We start from the raw sequence: 11,462 nt of genomic DNA, 5'->3' as shown, positions 1-11,462 counted from the left end.
CACAGCGGGGAAAAAAAAAAAACTTCTAACAAGAAATTCTTTATTTCTGACCAACAGAAAAAAGAATGCAATGAACCTTTCCTGCAATATCCGACCAATTAGTAACACGAAAAAAGGGAGGAGAGAAGTAAGGAATAAGTTCTGAAAGTTGATCACTCCATTTTTAATTCTTTATTATTAGTTTTGCCTTGCGACTAACTTTTGAAAGAAATAAAATGATATTGGCTAATCTAATAGCACTAAAGTCAGCAGCTTTGATTACATATAATGTGGTTCAAAATCTTGCCTGTACACGCTTAAAATGTTCCTCTGCCTGCTGGAGTCTTTTCTGCTCATCTTCTTGTTTTCTTCTCTCCAACTGTTTTGGCACAATAGGAATTAAGCAAACATAAGCTAGCCATCTTCAATCAGAATAACAACATTCCCATCAGAATAATCATAGTTGTAAAAAAGAAGAAAGCAAGTTTACAAAATGCAGACCAGGTATTTTCTTTGCTCTTCAGCCTTACGACGGGCTTCCTCAGCCAATGCAAGTTGACGAGCTGCTTCTTGTTTCTGCCTGTTCTGCTGCTCTTCACGCTCAGCTGCTTCTCGGTGAACTTTTGCTGCTTCAAGCAAGTGTTTGCAGTACTCAACATGGGTGTTAATCTTCTTCTCATCAAATCCATGAAGATGAAGGTTGGATGCAGCAGACAATTGACTAAATATACGAACAGCATTCTCTAGCTCTGCAACTGTTGAACGTACCTATAACATGGTGAAAAAAGGAAGATGATTAGAGGGCATATCAATCTCTTTTCATCCACTGCATCTGGTTCTAAACAACATTATCATTCTCAAACAGTCGTCATTTTCACTAAACATTCCAACAGATCTCCACTCATGAATGAAATGCATCATAGGTGAGCCTCATTTCAAGTATTGGATAAAAGGAAGCCAAATGGAGAAAGAGTGAAGAGGAAAACAGATATTACTGTGATGAAACAACCTCATCTGCAGTCCGCTTTTCCTTCTGTAGTGTTGATGTCGAGAACTTCTGCATTGCTACTCCTGCATCAAACCTTAGTGTGTAATTTGAAGGAGCTAAGTGGATGGCTCTCAACAGAGTTTTCTTGCAGTCTTGCCATTGTTCAGCTTCATAATGAGTCCGAGCAAGGTAGAGAAGAATTTGAGAGTCTGTATTGTAATAGAACTTCCGCAAGCAATTTTGATACTGCAAGATAGCAAGTATCATCAATGGCAATCAAGCTAAAGATTTAATAAAATGGGAAAAAGAAAAAAAGAAAGCATATTAAATCAATAACTCACCATTTTCACAGCCAAAGCAAAATTTCCTTGAGCAAAGAAAACATGAGCCAAATTTATCCACACATCTGGCATTTGGACAAAAACACTACCACTTGCAGCTTCTTGAACCTACAGTAACTATAACTGGATCACAAACCTTAAGTTTTTATGTTACATGTAATAAAGATGAGACAAATTATAAGCTCAAACCTGAGTAAAAATATCTTTTGAAACGTCAAAGTGACCTTTTTCAGCCAAAACTACTCCAGCACCATTAGCAGCATATAAATTAGCTGTATGCTGAACAAGGACCTGTAATGTATATGGATAAATGAGCTGTATACTTACATGCGATACTTTATAGTGCACTCATAGTTAGCGTCTTGTCCTTTAATGCCATAGATAATTGTTAATACTTATTCTGCTGCTATTAAATGCAGATAAACTAAAAATATTTCAATTACGCTGACTAACAAATATATTCTAGAAACAATAATTCAAATAAATGCATGACATGCAACAAAATTTCTTCAGAAATTTAAGGACATCAGAAACCTAAGTAGAATAATTTGTTAATAAAAGATACTGAAAAAATAGCCCTTAAGGGTGAGAAACAAAAATAGAAGAAATCATACTCTTGTATAGAGTTCCTTGGCTTTTTCCAAATGGGTAGCTTCTAACTTAGGAGCTCTTTTCTCATTGCGAATTGCCGCAAAGTAGTTCCAGTTCCCCTACAAAATGTCAAATAAGGATATATCAGATTGAAATGTTGTTCCGGTAACAATGATGACAGTGAAAAAGCAAACAGAAACAAAAACAACAAAAAGCCTTTCCATAATGACAATGACATGCACACAAGTGATTTTTCATTTTTGGATAATTGAAGTTGAATTCATTCATCCAAAGAAGCCGGGAAATCACCTGCTACAAGAAATACAATAAAGGGAAGACCCCCAACCATGAGCAATACAAAAAAAAAAAAGAGAATTTAAGCCTCCTGGAAAGGCATTGTCAGTAGTTATTAGAGAATAACACCATGTCACTGTTGAAACTTGAGAAAAACAATGGCAAGTTAAGAGAAGACGAAACACTTTCTAAAAAAGAAAAGTTAAATGAATACTGTACACACCAGTGAAAGAATAGCATAGGAATCTTTCCCATCAGTAGCATCACTTGCAGAACGAAATGTTTCCTTTGCCTTAACCCAGTCATCATTCTTAAGCTCCAAGTCACCAAGCATAGATAACGCATTGGGGCATTTGTCATTCACCTTCAGTGCCTCATTAACCTATACTTACAAAGGGAGGGAATCATTATCAGACAAACATGTATATAATAAAATAAGAAATAGCAGCTGGGATGTTAAAGGTTTAATAACAACCAGTTCAATGCTTAATTGAAGATTATTTCGGGCTTTTGCTATGGCAGCAAGCCTCAGATAAGCATCAACGTAGTCTGGATACTGTAAAAAAGTTACAAACTCGTTAAACAAAATAGAGAGTGCATACAAACCAATAGAGAAAGGAAAAGGAGAAAAGAAAAAGATGATATTATGACCATGTCTGTAGCCAAAATTATGGCATTTGCCATCAGTCAACCATGATGTAATCTAAGAAATCGATAAAGTGAAAATTCTATATCGGATTTCAAGATATACAAAAGAAAAAGATAACAACAGGCCTATTTACTAAATGGGAGACAGTTTGAGTTAGCAAGCACATACAGAAAAAAATATAGATAGCCTGAAATTGAGGGGGGAGGTCTAAAACACAAGTGCGACAGAATATAAATGGTTTTAAGTCATGCCAGAAACAGTGGAAAATCTGAACAGCAGCAAATCAGGTAGGTCTTTAAGCCAACTATACAATGGGTCCCTTAAAACCAACTAGTCAGATAAATACTTGTCTCCAAAAACTTGGTTGCAAGTCCAGCTTACCAGATAGACTGCCCTTATCCTCTGTTGTGGTAAGGAATTAAGTAGAAAATACAAGTTAAAAAGGAATGCAAATTTGCAGATCATACCTTGAACAATATCAGGCGATACAATATGGTTGCAGTTCCAGTGTTATGTAACTGCTCATGCAATCTGGCCAGGTTAAATACAACTGTTACTTTATTCCAGAGTAGTTCTACAGGAAGACCATCTTCTTCCAGTTGACGAAATAACTGCATATCCTTGTAGTCAAGGATAGATGCACTGGCTTCAATAACATAAGATTTTGGCTTATTCCCAGTTAATATAAGCCATATACCATCTCCCAGAGCCTTGTTGAGACTTTCCAAGGCAAGCTGTAAAATACAAGAACATCAACTTCTATAAGTAAATTCCCAAGGTAGGCAGGCTAAAGATTGTGAAAATGTAAAGTGCTGTGAGTAGCAATAATCTAATTTCCAAGACAATGGATAAGCAAAAAAATTAAATAGTAATGTAAAATATATACATAATAAAATTGAATAGCATTAAATTTGCCCTAAGAAATCTTCACAAACCTCAAACTCTTCCCTTTCAAAATGTAGAACGCCAATATTGTTGAGCACTTCTATTGGTACAGCTTGACCTCCCTTTTCCATTAGACAACGTGCCTTTACAAAAGGTTTCAGTTATTAAAAATAAATAGTAGATACATAAGTTAGAATTGAACAATTTTAATCCAGCAGGAGGAATGTAAAAAATTAGGTAACAATTCATGAGAAGGAAGCCCTACTGTTTTGAAGGCATCAAGAGCAGCTCCTGTGTCAGATGAAATTAACAACTCACCAAGATCAAGAAATGCCTGTGTAAAAGTTAGATCTATTAGAAACTGTAATACCAAATATTACCTAATATCTTCAGTTTAACTAAAACACATGCAATCTTGTAATCATGAAACTGCCTTGAAGTACAATGGTGAGATAAGAAATGGTGCAAATGGCAAATCCTAATATCCACCAGCCTATCCCTGAACGTTCAGGTCTATCGTTCAAGAAAATATTAGGTTAAATCATTTGAATACAATAGCAAACATCAATTCTGAAACATTGATTGCAACTTTCTCTTCTCAACAAAATCATATATAAATTGTAACTTTCTTAAAATATTTAAACAAGAATATAAATTACCTGTGCATCACGGGGGTCAATTTTTATGGCCTTTCTCATAAATTCTTGGGCCTTTTCAACCTGACCAAGCTGAACATATATGTGCCCAAGAGCCTAAAGGAAACAATAAATAAAAATTCAATAAAATATAAAGAAAAAAGCTCAAACAACAAAGCTCTAATAAGTTAAAAACCAAAAATAATGACATTTTTACTCACCTTCAACGTCTCACAGTTATCAGGGTAAACCTCTAAAACTTTTTCAAAGTTCGAAAGTGCACTCCTAAAATCTCCTGACTTTAGTTTCACTTGTCCCAAACCTGTTGCAATACAATCATATTGACAGACAGCATTTAGTGCTTATGAGAGACAAATGACAGTCCATGAATAACATTGTTATAGTCATCAAGCTTGAAAAATTCATGTAAATGATTTTCCTCCTGATCATGCAGTGTCACTTGTTATTAAATGTTAGAACCTACACCCTCCATCACACTGATGTTGTCACTTCCACACTTTAAAATTGTCTCATTCAATCTGACAACATGAATGGGACAAAGAGGTATTACTTTATTTGTTAATTCAAACCCATGTGATCATTGAGCTCATAGTATTAACAAATTAAACAACCCAGTGGTGTACTGCATAAAATTCAGCTGAACAGTTGAACTCAACAGTATCTTAAATGTGTTTCTTACCATAGTACGGAAATACAAATTCATGGGGCTTATTGATTTCCTTGATCGATGCCATGTAATAGAACCCAGCTTTTTCATAATCCCCCTACACTAAGAAGAAATAACATTGCTCCCATCAGTAATAATAAGAATCAAAATCATCACAATTTGATAAGCATGACAAGTTCAGCCACCTGAAATCTAAGTTTTAAGTTGCAGACATAAGACATCATTAACATTTACACTGACCTATGTAAGATTCTGAGAACAATAGGTAGCCAAATGTAAACAACATTATAGTTACTTCAAGTTAAGGTTGGCAAATTATCTATCTACCAGAACTTCAATAGTAGATAAAGGAAGAAGCAAACTTATTATCTCACTGAACTGCCAAATAATCACTGATATAAGAGTAACTATGGATCGTAAGACATGAGTAGGAAATATAAATAAATGAGTCACTTAGATAGCTGGCTTTATTTAGCATATATCCCACCTATTTCCTTTTAAGACAAAATCAGATCAAAAGGGGAAATGAGATTTTTGCTGATGCATTTTCTCTTTGCTATGAACAAAGAACAAGCGATAATATCCTCAACTTTCCACATCTTTCAGCTCAAAGTAAAAACATTAAAAAGCAGTCTATTAGAAATAGTGAAGCAAAGGGATAGCATTTCAACCTTGCTATGGTAAGAGCGCGCTAGATTATAATAAGAATGTGACTTTGTTGGTCCATGATTGGTCACAGCAAGAGCTGTTTCAGTCAGTTGCTCGACTAAAAAGTGTTGGCCAGTGAAGAAAAAGTGATTTGCTAGATAGTTTAGTGCCATTGCACAATAGGGATATATCTCAAAAGCCCTACGCATTTCGTCCATTCCTTTTTGAATCCCAGAAGCTGTGGAGACATAATAAATCATCATCACTACACTAAAATTAGAGAATAGAAAGGACAACCAGACAAAAACCAAAAGAAACAGAAAATTGATTATAAGTGGAATAATCATATCTCCCAATCTACCTTCATTTGCTTGCAAATCCATAATTGCAAGTGCAACAAGAGCTTCAACATTTTCTGAGTCTAACTACAAGCATTAATTTTTGAACACAAAGAGAACAGCATCAGCAATGAACATATGGCACATGTAGTAATTAACTGTAATTAGAAACATAAACAATTGCAAAACTTTCATTTAAGAAAAAATGTAAACAATAGAACCAACTTACCTGTAAAACCCGCTGAAATGCCAGTCTAGCTTTTTCAAATTGACCCAATTTATATCGACAGAGACCAATACCGAGTCTGACGGCCCCAGGACAATTAGGAAATACTTGCAAGGCCCTCTTGCAAAATTTATGTGTTATGAGAGTTAACATGCTTTTCATGATCTTCAATCCTAAAGCTAAAGAAGCATAAATGCACAATAAGATTAAGGAAACAAACCTTGTATAGCTCCAATGAATCAGAATAACGACCGCGGTTGAACTCAACACATGCCTAAAGATATACACAACAAGTTATTTACAGTTGAAGCATGCTAACAAATTAAGCCATGTCCCAAATTGGGATCCCTAGGCCATTCCAGGCAGAACTTCACTCCTTTATGGAAGACATGAATTTCTTTAAATTTATCTATGCACTGTTTATCAATTCTTTAAAGATTTGACGACTATGATCTCTACGAAAACACCATCATAAAATTAACAACTTAGAGTAGGGCAATTAGTCTGAATATTTTGCAAAATCATCAATACAATCAACAAATCTAACTGCTAGCATATTACATTAAGAACAAATGAATAATTCAATACACCTGACCAAGAAGAGCAGGAACATTATCACGATCTCCTTCCAAAACAATTTTAAACGCAGAAAATGCCTGTTCTACTTCACCTTTTGCCAGGAGAAGCTGACCTGTAAGCAGTAGACATGTGTTGAAGTTAAAGGCTTTTCAAACAACATCAGTTGCCCCAACAATATGAAACGGTACATGACCCTAATAGGCAGTAACAAGAATGATAACACTAGAAGTTCAGAAATGAACTAGACTAGACATAAAGTATAAGCTGGTGTCAATATGACAAGTAGCAAAAATATAAGTTATATTTAAACTCAGTTCAAGATTGATCACCCTACCCTTGTCTACAATGTAATCAAAACGTCAATGAGATATGTGATAACATAAGACAATTTTCACCTTTGCCAACCCAAGTCGAAGGCTCGTGCATGTCAATTCTTGACGCTTTATTGTAATATTGAGTAGCCAGAATAAAATGTTCCTCTTTTTCTCTTTGTTTTGTCTCAATTTTTCCAAGGTAGCTGTAGTAAGCCCCTAAAGCATTTAGGATAGCAATCCTCTCGTATCTAACATCAGCATAATATTCGTCGATTTCTGCAAAACGAAAAAACTACAATCAGATCATGCGGATAATGAATTTATCACAAATTCAACAAAATTAGTAACATAATACTAGAAGTAAGTAGAGAGCATGCAAAAGAAAGCGCTTGAATACCAGGACTGGATCCTTCTTCGAGAATTTGTCGAAATTGTTCAATCTTCCCTTGTTTAAAGTACTCCCTCTACACGATTGAGAAAAATGATAATAAGTGAAAAGCAAATTTTAAAAAAAAAATCAAATAAAGACAAGTTTTAAAAAAAGAGACGTAAAATTTTTTTCAAATTTCCACGAATTTTTGCAAGCATTTAAAATCACGTTCCGGAAAGAGACGAAATAAAGAAAAAGGAAAGAACGAACCGCGATGATGAGCCAAAGATCAAGAGGAGCTTGTTCAGCTTTGAGGATGTCAAGAATATCAGAAGCGTCTCGTGGAAGCTGATCCAGGGCCACCCGCACTTCCTCTTCTGAGTTCTGAACCGGTATATAAACGCACGCCATTGATCTACAGATTTTAACTTTAATTTTTCGAAAAGATTTGATGCCAGATAAACCCTAGCTAGCTCTACCTCTATCTGTGTTTTGCTCTCTCTCCTTTTCTGGTTTCCTTTAAAACAAAATACAAAAAAACGGGAGAGAAGGAAATATTATGAGCCAACTGGAGTGAATGCGGGAACCCGTGTAGAGTTGATTCCTCTTCGGGCGTATTTTTTATAATTTGGTTTCACTACTAACATTAGTCGTGCTTAAAAAACGGTTTTTCCTTTTCTTTTCTGTTCTTGTTCATCTTTCGATGATTTGAGTTCAAGTTTCGAATATTGCAATTATACCCTTTGTTTTTTTTTTTTCAATTTTCCCTAACGAGTGTTTCAGAATATTCGTTAAGATTTAACTAAATAATTTTTTAAAATTAATATTTTATATTAAATATAGTAATTGAAAATTCATGTAATTAATTATTTTATATTAAATATAATAATTAACAAATCATTTAATTATTTTTTAATATATTAAAAAAATACATAATTGTAATACAATAATCTTAAATAATGTTATTGTAGGATAAATCTCTCTTCTAGAAGATTTGAAAATTTAAATTAAATACATTCTTCTAACAATTTCAATATTTTTGTTTTTGAACTTTGTCAGTGTCTCAATGACAGTAAATATTTATTAAAGAATAGCAGTAAAGATAATATATTCATCATTTTCATTTACGAAAAAAAAAATCAAATATCAACTACGTTAATCTTTGAACCTAAGGTTATATTAATAAATTTAAACTTTATGTAATTTCATTTTCAATAATTTTGAGGTGTGAGTAATATAATTAACAAATAAATTTCATGATTTTTTTTATACTTTAGGTTTTTCTTTTGGCGTCAACTAAATAACTAAAATACATCATAAGGTTATTGGAATAGTTACCTCAAAAGGTTACTACTTACATATTTAGATTTGAAAATATTGTGTTTAAATTTTGAGAATAGGATAGTAGAATTTAAGTGTAAAAACCAAAAGAGGTGTAGACATGCATAATGAATGAATTTAAATTACATTATTGCAGGCAATCATTTAAATGTGATGAAAGTAATGTATATATTCTATAAAGATAAGATAACGAATATATAAATTAAGTTAAATTATATAATTAATTTCTATGTTTTATAAAAAATTGGAATTTATTTTTTATATAATAATTTGTATAAATTTAAATTTTATATTTGTTAATTTATTAATTTCAGTACAAACATTAATATTATTAAATTTTTACCGTTAAATATGTTAATATGATATTTTAATTGAGATGATATGATATTTTATTGTTGAAGTAATGTTGATTATGTATTATGTTATTTTAAATAATATAATGTTAATTTGATTATAATGTTATGTTAATATATTTAAAAATAAAAAATTAAGATATTAAAATTTAAATTGAAATTAAAAAATTAAAAAATATAACAATTTTAATTTATATAAATATTAAATCTACACTTTAAAAAAAATAAAAATTAATCACATAATTTAACCAAGCCCAAATCGAACATATTTCTGATTTTTTAAAAAAAAATCTTTTATAATTAGTACCACTATCTGTCGCTTGAAACGGCACCCTCTTAACACTCCTGTCCCCAAAGCTAAAATTTCTGGCTTTGTCATTCACATTTCTGCGCTTGAACATCCGCGTTACCATCCCGACTCAAAAACGATGCCTCTTAAATGGTAAATAAACCAACAAGTGTTTGCTCAAACTCCAACTCTCCCCATTTATTTTCATAATTTTTGGGTTTCATTTTCGTTTGCTTTTTTTTCCCGTAGGGTTTTCAATTGGCAGCCCAATGCAGGATCAACGGTGAACAGCCAAATCCTAAACGAAGTTTCACAATGCGTGGAGAGCATCAACGGCGTCAAAGAAGGGCGCTGGAAAGCTACTCTCACTTACTACAAACCGATGTTGCGAGGTCAATATCTCTCTCTCTCTTTTTAATTTCTTTTTTTTTCTAATTTAATTTATATGGATTTTGAACTATTGTTCTTCAGATCAAGCATTAGCCGCCGAGTTCCCGCGTGATTTCCTTGGGATTTCACTTCCAGAGCAACCCAACAAGTATTATTTCATACTTCGAGGTCATAAGATTGTTCTGGAAGCGGATTCTTCTATTCAGTTGATAATGGAGAAATTGCAGTCCTATAAATCCAGGGTCGCCCTTAATTTCGAGGTATATTATTTCACTTCTCTTTTCAATTCCGCTTTTTCTACAGCTCGTTGGGAATTTTGTTGCAATGGTTTTGTTTTCTGATATCGTTTTTATCTATTTATTTGTAGGGTTTTCAGTACCAACTCGGAGACTTTCAGTTGAGGGTAGGGAAAGTTGTACCTACTCATTCTGAAAATTTGAGAGGAATAGTTATGGAGGTACCGTATTTTTGTTTGTCTTATACTTTACATATTTTTGGAATGGTGGTGTAGATTAATTCTTTCATAAAGCCGTTTTGATGTATTCTTATGGTATGAGGAAGGTTAATGGTTGATTTTTGGTTAGCACATGCCATAGAGATTGGAACACAAGCTGATGTGGATTCTTCACTAAAACATATCCTGATTTCTATTAGTTAGATAGGTTTTGGCATTGTTTAAACATAAACAGTGGGAAATTGTTGCACTATTTGTAGTTCATGCTTCCCAAAATGTTAAATGATTATGATTTTGTGTTTTGTGGCACTCTGGCATCATAGTTGTTTTATATTTGCTTGAAATTTCAAAATTGGTCATGTCTTTTTTTTTCAGAATTAATGCAAAACTTAATACCCTTTTGTTCGTCTGTCTTTTGGTTGAATTATCTGTGGTTGTTGCTTTGAAATTCTTGAGAAATTTGTTTGGTGTTTTAAGCTGCGGAGTATGATAATATGAGTAGTTGTCTAACTTACCTAGCAGTATCACTTTGAATCATTGAATTGTAATTCGTTCTATTTGTAATTGAAGTTCTTTGTTCCTTAGCAGGTGGAGTATCTTCCGATTTCTTCACTAGAGAAATCCAGACAACTCATGGAGGAGTTTGTTGATATTTGGCAAGATGCTGTATCTAAACGATCATTGCCCGGCCATTTTTTGCATATAGAACCAAACTTCTCAGATTATGGCCTTGCAGACCACTATACTTCACAACACACAGCTGTTCAATACGCTCATGTCATGGCTCAACTTATTGCATCAGTGCAAGCAGGACAAGCTGCAAGAAATTAGTATATATATATTTTGGCCATTTAGAAATTAAGATATTGATATTCCACAAAGATGGGTATTGAGAGAGAGTTTAAGATGATCCATGTATGCTACTTGTATGACTGGATTCTTTCTGAAAGGTTGGAGTTAGGAATTTGAGCCTTACATACTTTTCAACATATTCTTCAGCTTAAATATTGCTCTTTAGGTTATAGAGACTGTAGAAAGGAACATATAAAGTAAATGAAACATAAATGTAAAATGTAATGTAACATTAACCCCTCCACCCCAGGCAACCTG

General features: G+C 33.3%; 2 protein-coding genes across 3 annotated transcripts; one reads left to right on the top strand and one right to left on the bottom strand.

The window, feature by feature from the left end:
- Nucleotides 1–54: 54 nt before the first annotated feature.
- On the bottom strand, nucleotides 55–8,213 carry ELF8 (binding protein). Its single transcript, XM_021421570.2, has 22 exons — nucleotides 7,796–8,213; nucleotides 7,553–7,619; nucleotides 7,237–7,431; nucleotides 6,853–6,953; nucleotides 6,483–6,536; nucleotides 6,266–6,382; nucleotides 6,060–6,123; nucleotides 5,722–5,936; nucleotides 5,063–5,147; nucleotides 4,584–4,684; nucleotides 4,387–4,479; nucleotides 3,993–4,061; nucleotides 3,778–3,870; nucleotides 3,310–3,576; nucleotides 2,669–2,749; nucleotides 2,417–2,575; nucleotides 1,923–2,018; nucleotides 1,498–1,599; nucleotides 1,309–1,416; nucleotides 989–1,213; nucleotides 481–747; nucleotides 55–358 (listed from the first exon to the last, which is right to left on the bottom strand). Exons 1-22 carry the CDS (start codon nucleotides 7,934–7,936, stop codon nucleotides 275–277), a joined length of 2,784 nt encoding a protein of 927 aa, XP_021277245.1. The 5' UTR covers nucleotides 7,937–8,213; the 3' UTR covers nucleotides 55–274.
- Nucleotides 8,214–9,531: 1,318 nt separating this feature from the next.
- LOC110411236 (mediator of RNA polymerase II transcription subunit 20a-like) lies at nucleotides 9,532–11,301 on the top strand. 2 transcript variants are annotated; one of them, XM_021421288.1, is made up of 5 exons: nucleotides 9,532–9,661; nucleotides 9,758–9,900; nucleotides 9,980–10,158; nucleotides 10,266–10,355; nucleotides 10,941–11,301. In XM_021421288.1, exons 1-5 carry the CDS (start codon nucleotides 9,648–9,650, stop codon nucleotides 11,181–11,183), a joined length of 669 nt encoding a protein of 222 aa, XP_021276963.1. In that variant the 5' UTR covers nucleotides 9,532–9,647; the 3' UTR covers nucleotides 11,184–11,301. The 2 variants fall into 2 exon arrangements, with proteins under 2 accessions (XP_021276963.1, XP_021276962.1); XM_021421287.1 differs by having other exon boundaries at nucleotides 10,938–11,301.
- The last annotated feature ends 161 nt before the right edge of the window (nucleotides 11,302–11,462 follow it).

This window comes from Theobroma umbraticum, unplaced genomic scaffold, assembly GCF_002168275.2.
Source record: "Theobroma umbraticum cultivar Fairchild unplaced genomic scaffold, ASM216827v3 scaffold_56.0, whole genome shotgun sequence".
In the NCBI taxonomy this organism is placed as follows: domain Eukaryota; kingdom Viridiplantae; phylum Streptophyta; class Magnoliopsida; order Malvales; family Malvaceae; genus Theobroma; species Theobroma umbraticum.
Note: the sequence above shows the minus strand (reverse complement) of the source record. Positions and strands in the feature narration are given on the sequence as shown.